A 26465-nucleotide genomic window follows, 5' to 3' on the forward strand; every position below is an offset into this window, starting at 1 on the left:
ATACGGAGTGCCCCCATCCCCTACACCGCACTGGCGATCCTGTTCAAAAATCGCTTGAAAAAAAATATAAAAATACCCCTTTATGCTCTAAAACACCTCGAGATGACCGCCAGTATTCGGGTAAACCAGTAAGTCTGAGCATCATTAATATTCGGCCGGCTATAGACCGTATGGAAGCCTTTGTACGTGTCATGAACCATTGAAGGGCGTTTACTGAAACTGTTATTGTACTAATAAGACCCGTTCAAGGAACCCCCATTGAGGTAATTTCAATAAAGTTTGTAACAAGTGTGATCACTGTAGTAATGTTTGCGTAGAACCACTAACTCCATAACACTGGTAGCTTAAGTAGTAGACAGTGTAAATTTTAGTAGCCATTACTTGAACTAAGGTTAAAATAAGGTCTCAAACTTATGGGGTTAATTAACCGTCAACCATCAAACGGTCTTGTTGAGGTAAATTCAATAAAGCCGGTTTCTAACAAGTACAAGCACCGTAGTCATGTTTGCATAGAGCCAGTAACTCGATAATAGTAGACAGTTTAAATTTTAATAAGAGCCATTAGTTGATCACTTAGTAGCTAAGGTTAAAAGAGTGTCTTAATGGGGTTAATCGTCAACCGTCAAATGGTCTGATAAGAAAAAAAAACCCGAACATTTAGCTGTCAACCGCGTTAAAAAGCTATAATTGTTAACAGATAACCTTCTAAGGTAGCCCCCCCATTAAGACCATCTTAAAAGTTCTAGTTGAATTAAAATTTAAAACCAAAGCTTTCTAGACTCCTCCAGGTCCTTTTCAATGGAGTTAGGACTAGACTCGACTTCGCGAACGGATCCTTTTCAAACAGTCAGGTTCGCAGCCAGAAATGACTGAGGCAATGCCCGTGAAAAAATTATGATTGAGGCAATGTCCACGGTTAAATTATCTTCCGAAATATTAAGGGTGTTTATTATGACTATATATAAACAGCAAAAAACGAAAACTCTGAGACGCATATAACCGCTAAAAAAACGAGACTGCGAGACCCGCAAAATTAGACGAAAATTTTGCGAGGCCCATGAATGGTTTTTGATGGACCATTCACCACCCTTGTTCTGGAATTCAGGAGCCTAAGGACTTCTCATTGAGGTAAATTCAATAAAGTTTCTAACAAGTACGAACACTATAGTCATGTTTGCGTAGAACCCGCCGACTATTTCGATAAGACTAGTAAGTTAAGTTAAAAATTTTAGTTTTCATTACTTGAATTAAGGTTCAAAGGAGGTCTCGGTCTTATGGGGTTAATTAACCGTCAACCATCAAACGGTCTTATTGAGGTAAATTCAGTAAAGCCGTTTATAACAAGTGCGAGCACCGTCGTCATGTTTGCATAGAGCCACTAACTCGATAAGACTAGTAGCTTAAGTGGTAGTAGACAATGTAAATTTTAATAAGAGCCATTAGTTGATCACTTAGTAGCTAAGGTTAAAAGAGTGTCTTAATGGGGTTAATCGTCAACCGTCAAACGGTCTTAATGAAAAGAAAAAAAATTACCGAACATTTAACCGTCAACCGTGTTAAGAAGCTATATTTGTTAACAGTTAACCTTCGCAGGTAACCCTACATTAAGACCATCTTAAAAGTTTTAGTTGAATTAAAATTTAAAACTAAAGCTTTCTAGACTCCTCCAGGTCCTTTTCAATGGAGTTAGAACATAGAATCGACTTCGAGAACGGATCCTTATCAAACAGGTTCGCAGCCAGAAATGACTGAGGCAATGTCCATGAAAAAATTATGATTGAGGCAATGTTCATGGCAAAATTATCTTCCTAGATATGAAGGGTGCTTATGATGACTATAAACAATAAAAACGAAAAAAAAAAGAAAAAAAATGACTGAGGCAAGTGCCTAGGTTTGCTTATTACTTGTTTAAGATAGTTGAAGATACAACTGAGGCTCTGAGTTTCTGGGCGTTGAAATTAAACGCTGTTCAGCCATATTCTTCTGCTGTAGGTTTAGCCTGGTGCAGAGGCTCGATTTAATAGCAACCAGAAAAGCGGCGACGGAAAAATACTGAACTGTCCTATTTTTTATTTCGCCTTTTTTTGCGCTGCTGCCAACAAAGCTAACTCCTGAGACAGGCTAAGGTAGATTCCACATTCCATATAAAATTAAACAAAATCGAACTACGCCGATCTTCGTAACTCCTGAACAGAGTAGTTTCGGGACAAATCAGACAACCATTCTCTTTTGCATGGATGCACGGGCCTTGATTCGTTATGACTGCGAGCTCATGCGTAAAATAAAATATTAGGATGTAAAGGAAATAAGGCAAACCAAATTTCTTTATGATTGTGAGGTTTAAATTAACTATGGCTTTGTCAACTTACAGACGCTAATTTCAACATAGGGGCATGAGTAAAGCACAGCAACTGCAACAGCGAAGAAAAACTGCGTTGAGGACGTCGCTGAAAGGAAAAGGTTTTTTTGAAAGAGCAGCGCTATAGTTTTGCACGTGCGTTATATATCTTGGTACACTTTGTTTCCGTTTCTTGCAGACAACAACGTACATAATATCAAGTTCTGCTTATTTAGCCGACAACGCATAACACGATGCGGCTAAGTATATATCTCTATTTTTACCGACACTTTTGAATAGTACTAGAAAATGTCAAATTCTAAAGTATTTACGGAAATAGGCAGTACATCTCATCGACGCTTCCCTGTATCACCATTGTGTTTTATCTCATTAGTGGTCAAAGTATAAGAAGAACATCTTTGAAACTAACAGAGTCCTCTTCGAAGATCGAGCAAACGTGAAGTCTTCAGCTTTCTCAGTGTGGATATGTGTTCAAAGTGAGAGTGAAAGAGATGAAATGCTATGGCTCGAGCTTGGCAGGGGTTCCTTGTTTGAGATGCACAAGTAAGACTTCAAAAACCTTGGTAGAAATGATTACGTATGTGATAAATTTGAAGGTGACGAAACGGTAGTCAAGTTTTGCAAGAATTATTGGTGACCCATGAAATTCTTCACGAGCTAAAATGTTTAATGATTACACCTGCGCCCGAAGAAATCTTAACCTTTAAATGGTACACTAATTAACGAGTAAACAAACTTGACGGAGTCAATCAAATTCTGTTCATTTTTGTACCGCACCCAAGTGTTTAGAACAGGTACTGGAAGTAGCCATTAAAACTATATGAGTGAACGTTTGTTATTAATAAAAATAATACGGAACACAGAACGAAAAAAGTTTCTCCAGTTTTAAATAAATTCAGTAATGCCCTAAACACGATGATCTCAAAGAGCTTCTAGCACTTAACAGGTCTGGTAACCATGCAATGTAAAATTATAGCACAAGCATTTTAGCAACGGAATTATTCAGTGATGTCGTAGACAGGTTCGGGGTCATTCGGTCGCGCACCTGAAAAAGAATATTTTATCACCGAAATAAAAGTCGAAGCGAGTGGCGCTAGGTCACAGTAGTTTTCGGTTGTTCTTGCGGTAAAATGTCTCGTTTTTTTGTTTTGCTGATTTGTGTGATAGCAGTTGTAGTACAAGGAAGGCCGCGGCTACATCACAAGCACAAACAAGGTACGTATATATTTCAAAGAAACACATATTCACAATCGAGAAGTGTAAAATTCATTGACAAAATCGCACATGAGACTCACATAGAAGAGTTTTGTATATAGCTGTTTCTTAAAGCAACAAGTGTTAATTACATTTCTTGTGTTGGTTTGTGTGAAAGCCTGAGCTTTAAAAAAAACTGTCATTGACTAAATACACGAGTACTTCCAATCTTGGATAAGATGAACGGGCAAGAGTTATTTAAAAGGCTTGAAAACAGCTGGACGTTCGGGGCGTCAAATTGAGAAAACTTCATTCCACACTAAAAAAATGTCTCCAATTATATAAAGAATGAAATTCCAATTGCTTATTGAATGGCTCTGGACTAAGTAGGGACGATTTTCCTCCGTGTCTTGACAGAGAGGCTTGTTTATATTTCCATTGTTCAGACAAAGACAGTATATAATCAGTTGTGTCTTCAGTCAAAAGGCCATAAATTTTAATAGAGCGAAACTTTTTTCCTGTCAAACACTCAGCAAATATGTCACAATGGTGGCAGTACAGAAAGAAGAGATAAACGAGGGCATTATTAGTTTCTGACATTATTAGTTCATTTTCATGGTCTTCAGCCGGAGAACATTGTTCATTGATCCATTTCAAGCAGGCGTCGCCACCTGTTGGCCTTCTTCCTTTGTTCTCACACATAAGAAGTACCTCTGCCATCTAAATATATTCTTGTCATGAGTTCAGTGGATCCACTTTATTAACTAATAGGTCGAGAGAAAAAGCCTTGTACTTGGCCTACCCTGGCTGCTCAAAGGGGTATTATCTGATTTATTACTTAAAGTACTTATTTAAATTAATTATTACTAAAACGTAAACAGGAAAGAAGCGCGCGAGAGAGCGGATGTAATCTTGGTTAACAGTTTAGACTTGGAATAGCACTCATAGATTTTCAACAACACAGCCAAGGGTTTGACACTCTTCTGAATTTGAATAGACTGAATTTGAATTGGAAAGACTTTGCTCGGAGTCAGTTGCGATTTGGAGTTTAATCAACCATTAAACTTTGACTGCATGATTCAGCTCGGTTCCTCACATGTATCTGTGGAGGCGCGTTGGCCTCATGGTTAGTGCGCTCGACTTCGGATCGAGCGGTCCGGGTTCGAGCCTTGGCTGGGGACTTACATTGTAGTGTGTTCTTGGGTAGGACATTTTACTCTGAGAGTACCTCTCTCTACCCAGACCTAGGTGACAAACGGGTACCGGCGATTTTAATTGGGGGAGAGGACTGGCGATGGTCTAGCATCCCATCCAGGAGGGCAGGGGGGGGGGGGGGAGTAGAAATACTCGTAGTCGCTTCATGTTACGAAAACCAGAGATACAGTAAGCTCCAGCCTGATGGGCCACTTGGCTTGTATGTAGACCTAACCCTCACATGCATTTTCCTACAGCTCATGTACAGAACCCAGGAAGTGAGGATCCGCGGGCACATCGGAGGCAGCCCGCAGATCACCATCCACTTTCCGATGCTCCAGCAGGCCCACAGGATTTGAGCATTTTCGACGTTAACGTGCATAAAATGGCAGACAAGAACAAGGTGTCTGGTCACATTGCTCCGCACGATGTAGCTGTGTCCATGCAAGGTCCTGGTACGGTATCTCTGAGCACCACTCAGCAGGTGGTAGGACCAAGTGAAGCCAAACCAGACCATACCGTTAGCATGGTGAAGGACACTGGAGGCTGCAACGGTCCCGAATGCAGCATGGTCAATGTTAAATCAGGTAAACAAAAAAATACTTTTTCACACTTGGTGCCCAATGTGTACTGATCACATGCACAAGAATTCGGGCACAGTGCCCGTGCCCGGGTACAAGATCTTGACTTTGTACCCAGGCACTAAATGGTATTTGGGTACTTGGAGTACCCAGTGTTTGAACACAACACTAATTTTGTGCCGGTGCCCAGGCGCCAGTGTTTGGGCACCAAGTATGAACACAGCCTTCGCTGTCTTTTCTTTTTGAACTTCGTGAGAGCCACACTGTACTTTCTACCTAACACTAAGAAGTTTAATTCATCAACCATTGCATCTCCATGCTCTGCTTAAAATGCTCTCTTCTCCATTCTTGGTACTTGAAGGCAATTTTCCCTGACAACACCTTTATTTGTATCCAAGACTATGCTGCTTCTAGTTGGTAGTTTTACTTAGTCTCATCACATTTCAACTAGCAAAATTTACTGATATTGTGGGAAGACAATAAATCTCGATCACTATTGCAATTTATGCCGTAAGCATCACATTAACATTTACTGTATTTTTTGTTCCATGAGACTACTTAGACTAATTGAAAGCTTTTTGTCTTTCCTCAAGGTCACCAACTTCCCATGGCCCTTCCGCTAACAGGGCCATCAACACCCATACAGGAACCAAAAGAGGTAAAACCCCATGATCTGAAACCTCTAGCTCAAGCCTCAAAAGAACCAGCTAAACTTCACGGACATGCTGCCGCTGATCATGGAAAGATGGGCCATGTTGTTGTACACAACCAAGTGAACAAGAAGCAGGCTAACGAAATAATTAATGGTCTAGAGACCAATATACCTGTTGCGGCCCATAAACCAAAATGTGAGTAGAAATTTAAAGAATGTTTTTCAAAATTCGTGCCTTCAGCTGATATTTTGAACCATTTTTTTCTGTTCAAGACGAACATCCGTCCTTGGAAGAGAATGTGAAAGTGCATGCAGCCGCTGAACGTTCTGATCACGGAGTAGTCAGCCATGCTCATAGTCACATGACCAAGGAACACGCTAACGACATGATAACAGGTGTACAGAACGGTGTACCTGTAGTAACCCATAAACCAAAAAGTGAGTGGCAATTAAAGAGATGTATTTGAAATTTAAATTCTTTCAGTTGCTATCTTGAATTATTCTATTTTTCTTTTTGATGTATTATTAACTAAAACTTATGACTGTTCCAACTTGCCAAATATGAAGAAAAACGGTGATAAATAATAACATGTGTTTAAAGCTGTGTTCAAATATTCGGTAAATAATGATAAACCACAATGGAGCAAGTCTAACAAACACCAATTTCCTGCGACGATATCAACAGCGCCTCAAGTGCCTTTCATCAATGACAACAGTATTCTGTGGATTTTACTGACTTAAAAAACTTATGCACGTTGCTTTGTGCATGATTAAAGATAATTAGAGAACTTAGAATACCAGCTCTTGATGAGTCATGCCTGCCCTACTAAAATACAGTTTCTCACTTGGTGCAGTCTCAAAGAAATCATTTGCACCGAAAACAATTTATTCCATCCAAAAGCGAGCTGGGTACAAGTAGAGTCAGAGTTGGGTAACGTTGTGTAGACAGTGATGTTTTCATCAACATTTGGGACAAACGATTCTAAAGTACCCAGTGACATTTTGAAAAGAGGAGTTGGACAGGGTACAAATATAGTTTTGTTGAGATATTTCTATTTTAGTTTCAAGTAACCTCTATGGTTGACTCTGGAGGGTCAGGGAATGATGCTGTAATGATCTTTTCATCATGTTATCCTATTATACAGAGGATGTACAAGTTAACAATGGCCATAAGGTCTTCATAGGCAACCCAGGCAGTCCGCAGAAGGTGTTTGGACAAATGGACTCCAATAATGTGGGCGTTACATCGCAAGGACAAGGTACAGTGACTGTGACGTCACAATTTGACATTCCACAGCTTAGCCAAACTGTCGTTTTCGATCCCATGGAACCATGCTCCGGGCCGTCATGTCCGCCAGGCACTGCAAAGGAAAAAAAGGGTGGAAAGCACCATTAATAAATTCCGGTAAGGAATTGAAGGTTTTAATTAGAAGTTCCCCAATTAATCAGTATGCATTTCCTTCAATGTTAGTTCCGAAAATTTGCTGATACATAGAGACAACACCATCTGCAACAGGCGAATCTTTGCTGACGTCATTGTTTACATTTTTGCTCATAATTAAAACTTACGACTTTGCGCACACAAATTGACTACAAATATAGCTTGTGAAACTTAGTAATTGGTGAAACTCTTGACTCTTTGAGTGTAATATTCGACGGGAAATTTGCTTCCAAAACTGTAAAATTTCTGGGTGGTAAAAGCGCCAATGATCTCATGCATTCCTTGTTACAAAAAATACTCCATACATCGGGCTCAAATTCATTGGCATAGTTAATCATGCTGTACCCTTTCACTATTGAGAGTTAATGTTTTTATGATTCCATCAGAAACTGCATCGCTTATCCTAATGAGGAAAAATATTGTAAACAAAGATTCTCCTATAACGGGGTAGTATGATCTTGACAATTGCTGGTTGAGAGTATTTATCATGCTTCAAAAGAGGACATCCTCTTTTTTGCGTCATAAGTTCCGGGTGAGTCGTACCTCGACTTCCCAACACTACATAAGTGAGAAAAGATGGAGGTACAACATTACGCCCGACTTAAATGCTTTCCTCCACTTGCTTCATCAGGCGAACTTACGGCTATCATCTAATTGCTATTTTTTTTTAAATTTCCCTTCTTCACGCAGACAGAAGCCGGTTTTACAGTGGTTTGACCAAACAGGACATTCACCAAGAAAAAAAAAGGAGAATTATTAAATTAAACTTGAGAGACACGCTCAGTGAAGGATAAAATAAGAAGATATTTGAGTTCTGGCAATTTACTCATATTATTTTATTGTAAACATCATCGCTTAACCCTTAATGCAAAAAGCTCGGCCTGACTGGCGGTTTTTCTCGCGAGATGAAAGATTAATAGTGGAGAAAAAGCAGGTAATCCTGTCTTAAGTTATTTCCAGTCCTGTCCTCTCGTGAACGTCCCTGTCTTATCCTATCCCGTCCTGCCTCGACCCGTCCCGTTCCGACCCGTCCCGTCCTCTCTTACCCTCCCTGTCTTGTACTGTCCCGTCCCGCCCTGCCCTTTACTGATCTGTTCTCTACCCCGTCTTCTCTTTACGTCACTAATTCGCCGCCCGTTTTCAAGCTTTCTTTGACCACTAGTTATCTTGCAATCGCGAAAGAAATGCCTCCAGTTATGCCGTTTATAAATGTAAGTCATGAAATTTTTTCACCCAAAGTGGGTTTTGCCTAATAAAGGTCTTAAACTTAAAACACCAACGTGTTCTATTTCTAAGGAAAAGAAAAGCTGTTATGTCGTTGTTTGAGATCCATCTCTGAAGTTTTGGTTTGGACTATTGTTCAAACTAATCCGTCACGAAAACGGAACTTTTCAAAAACGCTTCTCAAATCGTAGGAATTTGGACACGCCAGCTTTTCGTTTCCGTGTGGACGTAAAACAATTTGAAAACGGGGCTTTTTGAAAACAATGTATTCACGATAATCATGGGACTTTCCTGATCGAGTTTTCCTCAACTGGCACAAATCTAAAATGACTGGTGATTGATGCGTTTCTAAATTCCTTCGGTGTATTGTGGACGGGGCATTCGGTATTCTGTCGATTCCGTATTTGACCACTGCCATTGCATATCAATTGCTGGCTATCTTTAACAACAGGCTCGTTTAGCATCTTCTCGTCTTTCCTCCATATCGGTATCAAGTCGCCTATCGAAGGGAGCGCTTGATTTGAGAAGTTCCCATAGCGGTAGTCTTTGATCCTGAATACTGATTCATATCATGCAGACTGTTAAATATCACGATCGATGTTTTCCTGATTGCTAAATACTAACATTGTTGAAAAAAGCAAACTAAATGATCAGCTTTTGACTTTATTCTTTCTTTGCACCATGTAAAAGATTCGGAGAAACCAGTTCAATATTTACACTGGCAGCTATAATAATTTGTTTTCGGTCTGATAATGTATCATACCCCAACGATCGTCTTTCTATCCTCTGGAAAATACCAAAACTTTAAAATTTTGCTACACTAGCTATTCTGTCAAAAGCGCAATAATGTCAGGAACGTGCAAGAAAACTTAGAGAAGGGTAGTTTCTTGGTATTGTGGATGGAATGATCAGCAATTGACGTACAATGAGAGAAATAAACAGTGACATCGCAACACCAACATTCAGCGTTAGCAACACGTCAAAGACCAAAGCATTTACTTTTAAGCTAGAGGGAGGTTGCGCGCTCGTTGTTCTGTCATGTCCTTGAGGAGGAGGATGAGGGGGTCTGGTGGCGCTATGCATGTAGCATTGAGGAGAATCCGTGTAACCCTACTGAGGTGGTCAAAATTGTTTTTTGGTAGTAAAAAGTTATCATCGAGGAACAACTGTTGAAAGCAGACGACCAAACAACGCACAAAGGCATGTTTGTTTCCAGATCTTTCGTTTCCCAATTGCTCGTAGCAGAGGTCGCTTGAGGTCGTAACTAACAAAAAAAAAATGCTTGCAAGACTCCCACTGTGGAAAAGTCAAGGTAATTTTTAAATGGAAAATATTTTAATCAGCAGAGCTAGTCTTCAGTGACCCTGCGGGAAATCCAGACTAAAACTCTCTCAGTTGAAATATTGGCCAATAAATCCTTCTTTTCCCTTTTCCGTTGCCTTGCAATCAATCTGTATCTCAGATGAGATGAATCCTGGCTGCTCTGCTCGTGAGGATTAGGCATACGACAATAAACCAGGTGGAGATTACCCAGAATCGTTAAATAATGAAATGAATCAATGAAACGAGCCACCGTAAATAAATTCGACATCACGTGACCATAGAACTGTCGCAACGGAACGCGGGGACCGAAGTGTCTAAAAATGCGACTTTTATTTCATGACCGGGTAATACCCGAGTTATTCATATTGCTGATTTGGTTTATATTAAGCAAAGGAGAAAGGCACGTTCACAAAAAGGACGGTAAGTTTTGAGATTTTCATCTACTATGTTTAATCAAAATATTTTTTCCAAACATGACAATGTTACGAAATGGGAAATTTAATCAAGTTCTTGACTATATTTTGGTTGTTTCGTTATTGTTATTTTCCAATGCGTTTTATCTATGAGCAAATTTAGTGCACTAGAGAATTTTCCCTGGCGTTGAAACAGGTGGTGTAGTTTTATGTTCATGAGACATCGCTGATAACTGAACGATACTTTGAGAAGGCAATTGCCGTCTAATTGTTTGCTTTGTAAACGAAAGTTACCCATGTCTAACATGTCTGCTATTACATTTCATAACTCAATAGTAATTAATCGCTTCTATTATGTAGAAGTGGATTAACGAGCCTCGAGGTCGTCATGAGGGAATTCCTGACGATTTTAACAATTTTACGATTTGATCATTTATAGTTTGCTACCGTTCTCCTTACCACCTGTTGAGCTAACATTTCTTGTCAACCTACCTGCTACAATACAAAATGTTGTTTGCTGATCAAATGATTATACTGCAGATATTTCAAAGGAAAGCAAGTCGACATTTATCACCATCAGAATTCCTGCAAATGTGGCAACACATAATCAAGGTAAAGAATGCTCTTTTTATTTCATTTCTTTTTGTAATTTTGTAAATTATAGGATGGTATATGTAGGACTCTTATTTAGTTATGTAAATCAACTCCCACTGGCAGGAATTGCACTTTCTTTCAGACTGGTGTGTAGTTCACGGATTTGATTCAAGCTGGAAGATTTCGAGTGTCTTACTGATAAAAATTCTTTCTCATATTTCTGCTGAACGTTACATAAAATGTCATCCGTTCCCGATAGTTTGTTATTTGTACCATCGGATCAAAATCATTTCAAAATACATTTGCTTGATACTGTAATAATTTGAATTGATATTCTACTCTCTTGCGTCCACGCAATTCACACAGATTGTATGTATGAAGGAGTGGTCCGCCATCACGGCGATGCCTGGTCTCCAGGACCCTGTATTCCCGAATGTCGATGTAAGCACGGGCACGTGAAATGCTCCAAACTAGAATGCCCGGATTTGAATTGCGATAAGCCTATCAAGAGGAAGTGGAAATGCTGCCCAGAGTGTTTACCGGGAATGGAAAACGGTTAGTACTATCAGTATCTGGGCTGGGTTGTTCAAAGCCCGATTAAGCTAACCAGGATTAACGAGAAGTTTGATTTCATTTTTGTAGCCTTTCAGCAAGGTGTTCTGTTTATATTTTTTACCCTTCAGTTTTTAGCATGAGTAATCTCAAACTACACAAAACATAAGCGGTGGATAACATTTTTATTGAAGAAAAATTGTTACCCCGGTTAACTTTTAATCCTGGGTTAGCGTTAACCAGCTTTTGAACAACCCAGCCCAGCACTGAGTCCAAGTGACATGAATTTTCTGTTGCCACACTCATCTCTTGTTATGTAAGTTCTGAAGATTTTGGTAGTATAACAACACCACCCATGCCCTCTCTCCTCTGTAAAGGTTCGTAACGTTCGTTATAGAAAGCCGTTTTGTTAGGTGAGTGCAGGCGCAAACCATGCGCTTGCACTTGCACTATCGTTCAGCGGATTCTCCCCACCCAGAAAAATCCCTTTGAACCTCTGCGAAGGAGAGAGACCCGTGCCCAAGATTAGTTTTCTTTATTTTTCTCAATATTTGATAAATGTTTTGACATTGCGAGGAAACATTTGCATTCTTGGATATCAAAGGGTTACTGCACAATTATGATCACGAATGAGTTTCTTAATTTGCTTTCACGGCCTGCCGTTCCGCCGTTCCACGGTTCCACAGTTCCAAAGTTCCTGTCTGGCCACTACTGAGTTGTTCTCATATTACTATTTCTTTTGTTTAGGAACCTCATGCGGCGTAAGGACCAAGGACGGAAACGCTTATGGCGGCTGCTGTGTGTTTCCTTTTAAATACAATGGCGTGATGCACTATACGTGCACCTATCTGGACCACAATATGCCATGGTGTTCAATCACAATGAATTATGACCGGGATGGAGTCTGGGGAGAATGTATAGGTACATATAGTAACGGCGACGCACCGCCGACATTCTTTTCTTAGTTTAGCGTATTTGTAAGATGTTAAGTGCACTAGGAGCATCTAAGACAATTTTTGATGAAAAAAAGTAAGCAGACTTAGTGTCCTGTATTCATTTAATTCCACAACGAAGGTTGTGTGTTTTATCAAGGTTAGAAAATCTGCTTGTCAGTATGGCGATATGGCCAGACTTGCAAGCGGCGTTTATTAGTTTTATCTCAAGAACTAGGTACTGGAAATGAACTTGGTGATCATTCTCATTGAAAGACAGACGGAAAGATGAGGGTGGCAAAATACGTAAGAGAATATAACATCCGAGGACAAAGTTGGAACACAGACAGAAAATAGACGTCCGCACTTTGGTAGTCAGCTAATGGTTAGCGGGTCGTCAAAAGTTCAAGCGTAGCGGACGGTTAATTTCCTATTTTATAGTGAAATCTCACAGAGCCATATTTCTATCGAAAGATGTACGATGGAGTACCGGCGGATAACTTAAGTACATGTTGAGAAAAGCTTCGAAACCAGGACATCAGCGCCGGCTGTTTTAAAGGAACATATATAATCGATTATAATGCACTGAATCTCTATATACTTTCGTTTAATCTAGATAACGGTGATTCAGAAAAGACATTAAGATTCAAACATCACAGAGGGAAAGCAAAGCACAAAATTCATCACCAAGACAACACAGATGCTTTGGTGTCCAACATAGCAAACAAAGTGGCAAACGGTCTTGCGAACGAAACGGCCCAGCCGACAACAAACATTACCAGCCTCATTCCAACAGCACCGGAGCCAAGTGTGCAGTCTGGTAACGCTACAGAACTGTTACCGGCACCTACAGCATCAGCGACAACACCAAACGCTGCTTCCAGTGTCCAGCCTTCAGCAACCGAAGTCGTACCAGTTGCATCGTCACCATCATCAAACGCTAGTGCAGGTGTCAGTTCCCAAGCTGTTCAACCATCACCCGCAACGTCACCTCAACCACAAGCAACCAGTTCAGGAGGAATTACCTATACCAATGCAACGGGATTAGTCCCTGCAGCAACTTCAATACCATCTCCGTCTCCGAGTGCTGGAGTCCCTGTGGTGCCTATTGCTTCTGTTGCTCCATCAGCCAGCGGTCAGACTACCCCAATGTTGGAGACGTCAGTAGCTGTAGCGCCAACTTCTCAGCCGGCAGCTACCCAGCCAGCTCCTCAGCCAGGACAGGTAAAAGGAAAAGAGTTTCTCAAGAATATGCTGTTTAGTTGCAGTTTTTATGGGGAATAGAAGAAAACGTCCATCCTAGCTATTTTAAAGTGCGAATAAGTACGATCCTTCTTCGTGTTTTTCACTCCCATAAAATAATCAACAGAAACAGTAAAGGGAGAGAGACATTTTCTTCGTACCTAAACTGGTTTCTTCTGAATTTCGATCTATATCTTCTATTTGATTCTCGAATTTCTGAAAACCCTAATTCCTGCCGTTACTTAGTTTCTTTTTTGTCGTTGTAAATTACCGCACCAAGACCTATTTGGTAAGAAATCTTATATTGAGAGAGAGTTTTGATTTCTTAACAACTGTTGTAATCTTAAAGTCTGTAGTGTCAGGACAAGGAGCTGTACCGACTCCATCCCTTGTAGCAACAGTCACCGGTGGCACCATACCCTTATCACCTGCACCGGTACCACTGGTAACCCAGGAACTGGTACCACAGCCAACCCAACAACCGGCTCCACAGCCGACGCAGCAACCGGCTCCAGAGCCCGCCCCTGCACCTAGTCCACCAGCTGTGGAAGGCGGAATTCCCGGGTACCCTTTTCCGATATCTCAGACAACTCTTAACCCAGGGCAGACTCAGGCTCCAGGTCCGCAACCCGGTCAAGCTGTTCATGAACTGACGACAACAGAGATGAATGTCAACCACAATATTACAACTACAGAGTACTGGTTTGGCAAGGCTAACGAGACTCTAAATAGAACCAATGGTAATGTAAAAATAATAAATTATAAATTGCAACATTAGAGAGGAAGCCACATCAGCCTTAGCTGGTTTTCATGCAGGTCCTCTATCCTGGTCGAATTAGAATTGGAGATGTTGGTTTTTGTGGAGGGAGGAAACCCAGAGAATCCGGAAAAAACCCTCAAACTCAACCTACATATGGTACCGGACCGGAATCGAACCCGGGCCACATTGGTGGGAGGCGAGCACTCTCACCTCTGCGCCATCCCTGCTTCCCTAGGTCCGCAATCACAATTTACTTTTCGTTCTTCCTGGGAAGTTTTGATGATGATGATGACGACGATGGTAATGATGAAAACAATCAACTTGTTCATGATGACCTTTTTCTTGCGATGTAAATACAGCTACTAAAGTTTGCCCTAACTTTTGAAATAGATTTGCTTCTTCAAGACGAAACTAGCGCTCTGCAAAACAAAAGTTAGTGAGATTTATGGAGTGCTATGATATGTAAATTAAGATAACTCTGAGAGGCTTAAAGATTGAAGATATATCAAACAAACCAAAACTGGTGAATGTTTTGATATTGAAGAATAATGCTTGACAAACGGTTTGAACCCAATTGGAAGTGTATTGTAGTGGGGACAAAGATATCGATTTCAATATTACTTTTTGTTAGAAGCGAATTTCTTAGTGCCGGAGTTTGAATTCCAAGAGGAAGCTATGAATTTTGTATTAACTGCAATTTCAGTGGTAGTAAAATATCGTTCAAGAAAGTATATGTAATAAATATTTACATTATTTGTTCTCAGAGGTTATGAACCAAACTGAACCGTTACCGGGAGGAACTGGGAACCAACAGATCCTAACCAATCAAACAACAGCAGGAAACGAGACTGTGACCAACCAGACCGTGGCCAATCAGACCATGAGCAATCAGACCATGAGCAATCAGACCATGAGCAATCAGACCATGAGCGATCAGACCATGAGCAATCAGACCATGAGCAATCAGACCATGAGCAATCAGACCATGAGCAATCAGACCATGAGTGATCAGACCATGAGCAATCAGACCATGAGCAATCAGACCATGAGCAATCAGACCATGGGCAATCAGACTCTGAGCGACTCGTATAACAATGGACAAGGCAACCAGGCGTCGTATGGTTACCAAGCAGCCGCGTCTACCAGTTACTACCAAAGTCAGAGCCCGGCTCCCTACATGGATCAACCGAGTGCCTCGCAAGGAGGCTATCCATCTTATAACACACAAGGATACAGCGACAACACAGCTTACCAGGGATACAATGGGTATAGTAACACAGGTTACCAGACAAACAATGGGTACGGTGACACAGGTCACCAAACTAACAGTGGGTACGATAACACAGGATACCAGAGAAGCAATGCATATGAAAACACAGGTTACCAGACTAACAATGGATATGAGAACACGGGCTACCAGAGAAGCAATGCATATGATAACACGGCTTACCAGCAATACGGGGAATCACAATCTCAAAGCAACGTCGGACAAGCCGGATACTATTTCAACGGCCAGCAATATCAGAATAGTGCGGATCCAGGATCATATTACACGGGATAGAGCATGAAGTACACATGGCAGTTTCCGTAAACTGGCAGAAATCGTCGAATGGAGTTTTGAACAAGACCCTTCAAAACTGTGTTTTGTAATAACTTTTTGAAGCCATTTGACTCGCTGAAACGCGACAGAGTGTATTGAATGACCACCAAAAACAGGAAATGATCTTCGTTATCCGTCTTGGACTTGCGTTTCTGCGATGGCAGAAGCACAGGGTTTGGATTAAGCACTATTGCTCGGTTTATTTAGTGACGTTATTAAAGAAAGAAAAACGATTACCGGTCGTTTTTCAAACACTGCTGTAAAACTGAAATTGGAGAGTTAATAACAAATGTCAGAAAACTTTTATTTATAACTAAACATTAATTCTTATGACTTGAGTGAGAACTGCCTTGAATTGAATCTCACTGGTTCGTGTTCATGCATTATTACTCCGAGATTACAGGATCATAAATCTGTCCCCGCCCAGCGATTTAATAAGCTCAGCCCCCTTGTAATCGACGCCTGCTGCATAAACTTGAACGTATAGAACTGTTACCACGCATGTAAAGGCGAAATATCACTCACAATTTTTTAACTAAAAAGAAAATCCTTCCCATCTCTTTCATTTTCTGATCTGTTCCAAGGTCCGATAGCACGATCCGCTTAGCTGTGTGATAATCCATGCTACTCTTTCAGTAGAGAACCAGGAAAAATGTAATAAGAAGATGACGAAGGCTTAGGCTGTTCCCGCCTTAGAAACTTTCGTCTCCGGCCCATACTTTTATTATTCGTTTCCTCCTTCCTCAAACGTTTTAGTGTTGTAATATGTGGAAGGGTGACAGAAATGAACCATCGCTGTATATAAGGGAACAAGTAGTTAGAGTCATGCACACCGGGGCAGTCCGAGACCACCTGTTGCTTTGCTCAGTTTACTTACAATCCGTCTGCGTCGGGGTGGGCCAGGGGTTAATAACCGATTGGGAGAGAATAAAATAGACAATAAATAGCCTGAGGGGGAAGCTGCTGCCCAGTTTAGCACACATCTTCAATGTATAAAAGGGTATTGAGACACCTGTGTTGAGAACGGTTCGTGCAATCGCTTCTATGAACTTTTATCAGCTTTGACAGGTACGCGACTGCCATTGAAGGGCTGTAAAGATTTGTGTGTACTGGCTTGAAGATAGTCGAGAGCAATCAAAACAAACAATGATCATTATAAACTACACCACTTTGCGTCATTGTTAAGTCCCAGTATACATCATGTGAAATGAATACCACACCTGTCGGTAAAAGAAAGTGGGCAATTACAAGCCCGCTCGTTCTTAAATTTTGATCTTTGATCTTTGAAAGTTACCAGTGCAATGCAATTCGATAAAATTTTAACTGAAGAGGTGCGAAAAAAAATTGAGTTTGTTTCAACTAAAAACTAAGAAAGGAAAGGAAATTCACTCAAATTGAGCTTTTCAATCAATTAAGCACTCCAAAATTGTTTTATTACACTTTCTAAGCAGCGAGTGAAATCGATGACAGACCATTTTTTCGTTTTTTTTTTCGCTTCTTGGCGTGCAGCTTATCATAGAGGGGACCTTGCACTAGTGAATAATAAAATCAAAACAAATGAATTTTGACGGCAAATTTGAACAAGCCTTTCAATTGATTGTTCCAAACAGAAGGGCCGTTGATACCTTTACTACAGTTTCCTATCAATTCTTGTTGTGTTAAAGATGGACCTTATTGAATGAAGTGCTTTCATAATGTTAACTTTCATTATTGAGATTTCTCTAACCGTGAAGTGTTACTCTTCAAATTTGAGTTAACCTAAATCTAGCGAATGCAGCTTAAAGCGAAAATGAATAAAGCCGAAACCTTTCGGTAACAGCCGAGTTGTTGTATGAGGGGTGACTGAGAAACCCTTTCCACAGCTGTCTGCTGTGAACCTGTCAGATCAGCAACAAGTTTTCCTGTTAGTCGTGACCCTACCAGAAATGCTAAGAGTTATGTAATTGGTCCACCAGTCACATCACAGAAAGAAGACACAGCTTGTGTAAACCGTTGGTGCCTTATTTGATTACATACGTGGCCTTCCTAACACGCATGCGCGAATGGCGAGCTCGCATTTTTGTTAACAAAAGAATTAGTTATTTGCCGGCTTGTAGTTTCAGGGAGGAAATGTCGATATACGATACAACGAAATGGAGGTAAAATTCGACGTGGTAACAACGTAACGGTAAAGAGGAGGACATTTGTTTTAATTGGCCGCTTTCGAAGGTAAGATACAATGCTCTTTGAAATTATTATTTCTTGTATCGTTTTCCAAAGGGAAAGAGTCTGTTTTATATTTCTGGCTTGTCTTGTGATTGATCTTTTACTTGCGAACTAAAGTTCAGTTTTAAGGGCGGGAGGGTAAACTGAATTTAAGCCCTATGATAACAAGCAACTTTAAAGACTTTACAGGAAACTATTACTAGAAACAAAAAATAAACCCCGTATCTTATTATCATGTATTTCATGATCGTGAAATAACCGCTGTGAGAAATTGCTGTCGGATAAGCAACTGGTGGTTGAGGCAAGGAGAGAATAGAAGTCTCGGGATTTAAAAAAAAATATATATTTCTTCTGAAAAAGTAAAAGTAGTTTGTTGGTAAATTCAAATCAGATCTGATACGTTTTTACAATCTTTGAACTTATACTTTCTCATGATGGCTACTGGTAACCAAATCAATATAGCACCATTCTAGAAAACGGGTTGTCAGGAATGAAATACCATCAACACAACTTCACCAAAACCTCTTCCTCGATCATGCCCCACTTCCGGAACACTGTCATGTGAAGCTTTGCTTCAAAGTCATTCGTTTAGGTACGTTTTCATTTTTGCAGACCCAAAGCAAGAAAGCGAGTGGCAAGACAAGATTTAGATTCCTCTCCTTTGAGAAGGAACGGGATATTAGCAACCAGAGGAAAAAAGCAACTAGCAATGAAGACTCTTCGGTGGATACACTTGATCGTTGTTATGCACTTTGTGCAAATCATCACAGCTTCGGACGGTAAGTTCTATCAAGTACTCCTGTTTTATAAGATACACGAAGGCGCTAGATCGGCAGCTGGCATCTTATGACGCAATGTACGATTTGCTTGGTTTAAAACTTTAAGCCAATCCAAGTTTGCTGTTTGTCACTCCAAAAAAATGACTGGGAGCTTAAAAGAGAAAAAATTGAAATTTATACCACGAAATTCGATTCTGTTGAAGATATCTCAGATTATGGCGTAGACTGAGCAATTTCGTCGGTTGTAAAGTTTTCCGCACAAAATAAAAGGAAAATTAAAAAGGGAAAATTTCTGTACTAAACTGGTGATGGGTTTTAATACAATTAGTTTCAAAGCAGATAAATTTCTTTCCCAATTTCAAAATTTAGTGGGCTATTTCTCTCTTTAAAGTCTTAAAATTTTTGACATTTTTCCTTTCCCGCTTGTGTGTAAATATTTGATGAATATATACTTTTCAAGGACAAAAAAGAACTGGTCTAACACAGCAATCAATTGTGCCACCAGGTCAAACAATTTTCTAACTTGCAAAAGTCTTACGTAAAAAGCTGCTCTCTGCGATTGCGTTATCAAGACGAGACTTTATTTGGTGAAAAACAATTACATGAGTTTTCCTCAAAATCTGTCAAAATTGCTATCGGCTACAATCATTTAAATGGCTTTGCAAGATATGCTTGAACGCATCTGTAGCCTAGCCAGCTAACCGTGAAGGTGATTAGCAGTTTACCTGCAAAATACAAGCTGCTTTCAAATCAAAGATCAACTGTCTTTATGAATATGCATTATTGTAAATGTTTTCGACGGTGACATATTTTGAAACCGTCGCAAATGTTCCAGAGAGTAATTCGATTGCGATCAAAACCAGTCTTCGAATGGTGCTAGTTTCCTCTGATAAAGTGCCCGCCTTTACGTAGCATTTCAATTGACAATTGAACTAAGACCTTATATGCTTCCTTGATGATATGATTTTAAGCGAAATAAACACTAAAAGAAACACACAGACTGCACTTAAATTCATCGACAACTGAATGGTATCATTCATTGTTAAAAAAAAAAATCTGCTAAGTAAACGAAAGAGTCTTAAGGTGGTTTCTTTCCAGACAACGTGAATTTAATGAAATAAGCCAGTGTTCATAATATTATGAGCATAAGAAGTCAGAACCCAAAACTAACTGGGTTGCCGAATTTTCGACAGTTCATCAGTACTTTTGGCATATAATAACAATGTGTAAAGAAATCGTTTCACAACTGATTTCGTCTACGAAAATACACATCCATACATAATAACCATGGTTTTAATGAGAAAATAAAATTGCAACGGGGTGGCCCAGCCTACTAATATGACCTTATATTCTTTTTGTGGAAGAACGAAAACAGGAGAATTCTGTGAACGCTCCTTTGAGTATGTCGTAACTAAGTGACTAACTCAACCATCATCTGACACCAGGTCTAAGAACTAACCCAGCACATAGCAGCAAGAACAGTGCCACAAACCAAAAGCGCTAACGGCCTGTAAGCCAGAAAATTTGACGGTTAAACAAATTTAGCCCAAAAGACAGAGCTTTAGTTAACGTCAGGCATTTGCAATAAAGCCATTTAGCTAATAAGCCATTTCCAAGTTACCGTGTTCCTCTGATTCAAAACGAGTCTTCGTGCCAAACCTTTCACATGAAAATGAGTTTGATTTGTATGAAAATGAACCTGTACGCAGTGCACACTTTTATATGAACGGCTTCGCACGAAGGCAACTTCGAAACGCCCTTATTTGATTTCGCATTTAGACTCCGATTTGTCTTTTCATCATACTGGTTTCGTATATATTTCTGACACATTCTTTATACATATAAGTATATTACACTAAAATACGAGTCTAAATTAACAGTAAAATAACCGTTTGCATTTGCAAATGTGGGTTGTTAAGCATTTTAGCAACATAGCTTGTAATGTAATACGGAATGGATGCTTTGTTTCTCAGATTCATGGTGTGTCGACCAGATCGCATGCGCAATGTATGGAAAGGATCACTGCAAGTCATATGACTGGATAAACCTTAACTGTCCCAAGCTCTGTGGACATTGTGGCAATGGTAAGTATCATAATTACGTCACTTGGTCTACACACATGCATGGTAAACTATAACTTGACTGCACATCTAATGGCATGTTTCACAAATTTCATTTCTGACATTTTTTTTTTTATCTCAGTTCGACAAAATGCGAATCAGTGCAGGCTGTGAATATACACTGTATGGAAAGCGGTTGGCTCTCTCATCCAAAACTTTTTTCTTGCGACATCTGATTATAATACGCCATTTCCGAGTCACCTTGTGCCTCTGTTTCAAAACAGTCTTCGTGCAAATGAACCACTAGCTTGGGCGGAACACATTTTCATATGAATGGTTTCTCACGAATACTATTTTTGACACAGAGGCAAAGGGCAATTCGGAAATGATCTAATCCCTCCTGCCTATTCCCAAATGGCTGGAACAAAAGAGTATTGCCTTAACTGTTAATCTCTGCACTTATTCTCTATTCAGCGGATATCCCTATTTATTTTTTTCCCCAGAAGCAGCACCAGTTGCAACAGAAAAAGTTGCAAAGTTCGTAGCACCAACTGCGCAGCCAACAGTAAATCCCTTCAAGGGATGGGAGGACGCCCCTACCAGCGTGCCAGACACTTCAAAAGTAGTTCTCAACCGTAACTACACCTACCCTAAGGTAGAATATCACGGTACAGCACCTCTTATAGCAACTAATGAAATAGCAAATGAGACTATATACCAGGAAGTTTCAGTTCCGGTTGAAAACTCTCCCTCATATAACTTATATAACAAGACAGTAGGATCTGAGAACCTTCTTCCGGTTGCTCAAAGTAGTACTACTTCAGGTTCGGAGATTGGAGTTTATGATTCATCGACGCCACAGGAAGTACTTCCGGTACAGGCAGGAACACTGGAGCCCACTTCACAGCCGCTTATTGTTATGAATGCTAATGAACTTCCGGTTGTACCTGTTGAGGAAATGGAGGTTTTGGAAATTAAGGAAAACCCGGACTGGGTTGTGGAGATACCTTCAAATGTGCAACCCGTGGAAAACAACGGCGTTGAGCAAATAAAAATTTCTTTTATCGACAAAAACAAGCCCGTGCAAAGTGTCAATGAAGTGTCTTTACAGCCACCAGTAGAAGGAAACCAGGAAAACATTAAAATATCTTTCCTCGGAAATCAAACATCGCCAGTGAACGTAAATGGAAATGCGTTAAGTTTGGAATCATCTTTGCCTCCACCGGAACATCAAAGCATCAGGATTTCATTTGAAAAAGAGAAAGAAAACGTGGCCCCTACAGGGGTACCGTTAGTACACCAACTCGAAAGTCACGTGACGGCATCACTGCCGAGTACTACGCATGTTCTGGCGACCCCGGCTCCCCCTATGCCCAGTGGTCCTGGAGTAGTGAATCCATTTGAGGGAGGAGTGGTGGACAAAATTATCAGCAACGCCACCGCAGCCCCGCTGACTCCAAATCAGAATATCACAGTGGATTTTCTACACAATGCGGAGACTGGTGTCCCTGTGGAACCGCAGCCTCACGTGACCATGCAACAACACCGTGAGTAGCAGTTTTACGATCTGTTTTTGAATGTGTGTTTTTTTTCCAAGGAAGGGGTACGAAAGCGAAATTGGAAATTGTTTTGAAAGCTTGTCAATATGTTGTTTAGCGGAACGCCTACAATAGAGAAATACGTATTTGGATTCAAAACGCGATGCAGTTTTTTCATTTTTTTTTTAGAATCTTCAATCAGAGACCGATACTTTCACATCAATTTATCAATCAGTCTCCTGCCTGACTTATAGAAATATATGCCGCTAATTAATAAATCAAAAGACGACCGTTAAGATCAGAGGATACCTCTATTTCTTATCGCGATCAATTCAGTTCGAACATCTACTTTGCCGGGGAACCATCGAGAACTCGCGTATAATATTAACCTTTTTTACACAGCCTCATGTGCGATCATTCCAACTCTCGATATCTTCTAATGGTATGCTTTATCATTACTTAACAAGTCGATACAGCTGATGGCATTCAAGAATTCGGCACTAACCTAATGGTTAACTAGTATCTTAACAGCTAACTGAAAGTAACACCCCAGCTTTTAGTGGAAACAACTTGCATATCTTAGACCAAACGTTTGGATAAGCAGTAAATCGTAACCATTCCGTTAGAGTGCCCAGAAACAGAACGTGACTCAATCGATAGGTGTTACGACCCGCAAAGTGGTAAAGGTTTGGTGTGAGCCCTTAAAAATGTCTAGCTTTAAACTAAAAAAGACAAACCATTTTTGATAAACAAACCTTTTTCGCCGCCCAACATTAATTTTTAAGCGCTACAATTTTTGTTTTCACTCGCTGTTGAACTGCGCTTGACAGTGAGCGCCAACTCTCACTGCTGTGTGTTCTTCATTGTCTTTAGTAAACAATGTCGTGTTAGAATCGCACTGTTTTGTGAGATTAACGGGTGGCCATTGCAGTTGTTTAGCACACCGGTCAATCTTTGCATTAATGTTAATGAATGCACGGCTCGTGGAGGTGTCTCTGTTTGCCATGTGAGAACTAAGATGATAAAGGCAAGTCTGGAGCGGCGGAGAGCATGAAAAAGCGTTTTCCCCTTCAAGTGATTCTCTTGTCACTAGTACTGGTAAAGGTCGCCGCACAAAGTGAGCTTAATGTACTCTGTTTTGTCGCTTTTAAATCAAAAAGGAACTGTTTTATGTGCGCTGACCTAAAAGATTATAAGTTAGTTAGGTTGCAAAATCTATTTAATACAGGGACAGAGGCCGTCTCCAATAATTTTGCCTTATATATATTAGCGTCGAGAATACATCTCACGTTTTATACGAGTACTATTATGATTTTCATTCTGCAGCCCCTGAGCTGATTATATTGTGTGGAATTTTGGCAGCTCAAGATGTGTTCATTCAAAATCGAAAAATCAAATTTATCAATTGTCTTGCTTTCTTTTCCCGCTAACAAAAACATCGCTAGCTTACGAAATTGTCTTTTAATTTGCTAAAATGAAATTAACAAGAGAGTTATTAGCTTATTATGAGGTACGTTCAATTATGGCAAGATAACTGTATTATTTCACTGTAGCTGGCTAGACTTGGTAAATTAATTTCCGCAATAAGTTTAATTCAGCTGGTCATAACTTTGATTTTGCACGTCTTTTTCGCTAATCGTGACTTGCAATATACATTTAACAATTTGTCGAGTTTGATGTGAATAACGACGGATATTTACTCACAAACGTAACGAGGTAAATATCCTCCTGATATTTCACCAACTTGAACACGTAAAATGGATGTGTGATTTTTTGACTAGTCAAAGCAAAGAGAGCAGAGTTTTGTGGCGAAATTAAATGCTAGAGGCATGCATGTACCTACTGCTCTCATACAGATCCGTGAATAGTGAGGAATACGTCAAGGCCACGCGGGATAAGAGCGCGCGAGAATCTCCATTCAGTGGTTTCGGCTATTCTATCTGAAATTTGGAATAAATGCAGAATTTGACAATGGTTTTCAGCTAGTAGTTAGATGAATTTTAGAATGAATTATATTAGAAAATTTGTGCTTTTTCATCTTTGAAAATTATATTTCGATCCGCAGCTGTTGTGGAGCAGAACGCTACAGCTGTGCCTAACGTTTATGGTAAGTTCCTGATTAACTATTTTGTTATTGTGTCCTGATTTGAAGTATAGATCAAAAGCGAAGTTTCCTGGGAGTTTTCTTTACTTCCTCAGAAATCATCAGTGACTTTTGCAATTTCAGGAAAAGCTGTCTCGCTTATTTTTAGCTATATATACGCAGAGATTTATAGCATAACAAGACAATAACAAACATCCCAAATATTTTGGCTTGAAGTGGATATTAAAATAAGGATTTATTTTTAATAACTGACTGATTTTCACACCTTTTTACTCTCCCCAGAAACATGGTGTAGCGACAATCCTGTCTGTAAAAATTACACAGAGGTCAACTGCCATGAAGACTGGCTGAAAGTTAACTGCCCAAAGAAGTGCAAAATATGCGGCAACGGTCAGTAGCGACTCTGTTTTAACTTTACTTTTTAGCACCAAATCGTCTCGCAAAACTAGAAAATGGACCTGAGTGAGATCACCGTGACTTGGCGTAAGGCTAGATCAACATAAGTGGAAGGCAAAAGTGGACGCGCTATTCCCCCATGGGACAAAGAGGATTAGATGATATGAGTGAAAATAACTGACCTTATAGCTGACTTGAACACAAGTCGGACAACACAAACATTGCCTTCCAGTTTAACCTGAAAGGCGGGGTATTCATCTACTCAGTCAACATTTTCCTTGTTTATCACAAAGAGATTTTAAACACCTTCAAACGATGTAATGCACTTTTGGATTTATTGTACAAAGTAAAAATCGTCTTTCCCTTTGCTAGCGACTATACTTATTACTCTTATTTTACAGGGACTGCTTCTACTGCTACAACACCGCAACAGGTCAGCAAAGAAGCGACCAAAAAGGTGACAGAAAAACCATACACCGAGCTCTCTGTCACAGTACCATCAGAGGTGACTAAATCATTGGAGACGTCACGAAAGCCTGTACTGGTGAACATTAAAGGTGAAAATGGAAAGCCGGTGCTGGCAGACGAAGAAGCAAACAAGGCGCCAATGGTAGAGACGATTGTTGTTAAGCTTCCTGCGAACATAAAAGCTGAAGATGAAAACGCAGCCCAGATTAAGATTAAGGGCCCAGCGAAAGGTCATATTAACGCGACTATGAGTCATGGAACAACCATCCTTGAAATACCAGAAGGTAATAAGAAAGAGGGATGCTCTGTATTGATTTCTTTTTGAGACAAAGTGCGCTTTGTATCAACAATATGCGATAAGTTCTTTGTAGCTAGTGGTCTCGTTTGATTTGATATCCCCGCTTTAAGAGTGGCGGGAATGCCCTGGTAATGGTGGTTCACGATTCGGGAAATCGCTTATTTCAAAAACATAAAAAGACAAGGAAATTGTTTTGAATGCATGGAATCGAATCAGTTCTGTTGACAAACAAGAAATGCACTGTTGATGAAAAGAAAAGCTCCTCAAATAATTAATATAGTTTTCTTTCCCCGACGAAATAAGTACAACGATAGAAAAGATAATAAACTAATTTACTTATTTATTTATTAATCAAAACTATAACAAAATTCTCGAACGTGATTGGCTATCAGCAGCCCAATTTGAGCATTAATTGGACAGTGTACGCGTCATGCTTGTAACGGCCGGACAGTACGCGTCATTTTGCGCGCGCTGCTGCGGTGCACTTTGTTGAGTAAACTGCTGCTGCGTTTTTCAGCATTCATAACGACGTTTAATCGTTCAGTCATCATTCGAT

General features: G+C 40.0%; 3 protein-coding genes across 6 annotated transcripts in view; all 3 read left to right on the top strand.

The window, feature by feature from the left end:
* Nucleotides 1-2825: 2825 nt before the first annotated feature.
* LOC145482226 (uncharacterized) lies at nucleotides 2826-9194 on the top strand. The gene is made up of 6 exons (XM_081460850.1): nucleotides 2826-3574; nucleotides 5005-5334; nucleotides 5922-6176; nucleotides 6254-6418; nucleotides 7126-7385; nucleotides 8112-9194. Exons 1-5 carry the CDS (start codon nucleotides 3490-3492, stop codon nucleotides 7374-7376), a joined length of 1086 nt encoding a protein of 361 aa, XP_081316976.1. The 5' UTR covers nucleotides 2826-3489; the 3' UTR covers nucleotides 7377-7385; nucleotides 8112-9194.
* Nucleotides 9195-10288: 1094 nt separating this feature from the next.
* Nucleotides 10289-16857, top strand: LOC145482551 (uncharacterized). The gene is made up of 7 exons (XM_081461143.1): nucleotides 10289-10388; nucleotides 10922-10993; nucleotides 11342-11530; nucleotides 12275-12448; nucleotides 13076-13683; nucleotides 14051-14441; nucleotides 15226-16857. Exons 1-7 carry the CDS (start codon nucleotides 10289-10291, stop codon nucleotides 16020-16022), a joined length of 2331 nt encoding a protein of 776 aa, XP_081317269.1. The 3' UTR covers nucleotides 16023-16857.
* A 1164-nt stretch (nucleotides 16858-18021) lies between these two features.
* Nucleotides 18022-26465, top strand: part of LOC145482233 (uncharacterized) — a 45556-nt gene continuing 37112 nt past the window's right edge. For 2 of the 4 annotated variants that reach the window (XM_081460857.1, XM_081460860.1), the window contains exons 1-7: nucleotides 18022-18269; nucleotides 18879-19045; nucleotides 21019-21129; nucleotides 21609-22652; nucleotides 24709-24750; nucleotides 25030-25137; nucleotides 25545-25895. In XM_081460857.1, the coding sequence (XP_081316983.1) occupies nucleotides 18976-19045; nucleotides 21019-21129; nucleotides 21609-22652; nucleotides 24709-24750; nucleotides 25030-25137; nucleotides 25545-25895 (1726 nt within the window). In that variant the 5' untranslated portion in view covers nucleotides 18022-18269; nucleotides 18879-18975. Of the gene's footprint in view, nucleotides 18270-18836; nucleotides 19046-21018; nucleotides 21130-21608; nucleotides 22653-23674; nucleotides 23761-24708; nucleotides 24751-25029; nucleotides 25138-25544; nucleotides 25896-26465 lie in introns of those variants that run through there. The other 2 variants (XM_081460858.1, XM_081460861.1) reach the window with 2 other exon arrangements.

The sequence above is a fragment of the Orbicella franksi genome, chromosome 3 (genome assembly GCF_964199315.1).
Source record: "Orbicella franksi chromosome 3, jaOrbFran1.1, whole genome shotgun sequence".
NCBI classification, from domain to species: Eukaryota; Metazoa; Cnidaria; class Anthozoa; order Scleractinia; family Merulinidae; genus Orbicella; species Orbicella franksi.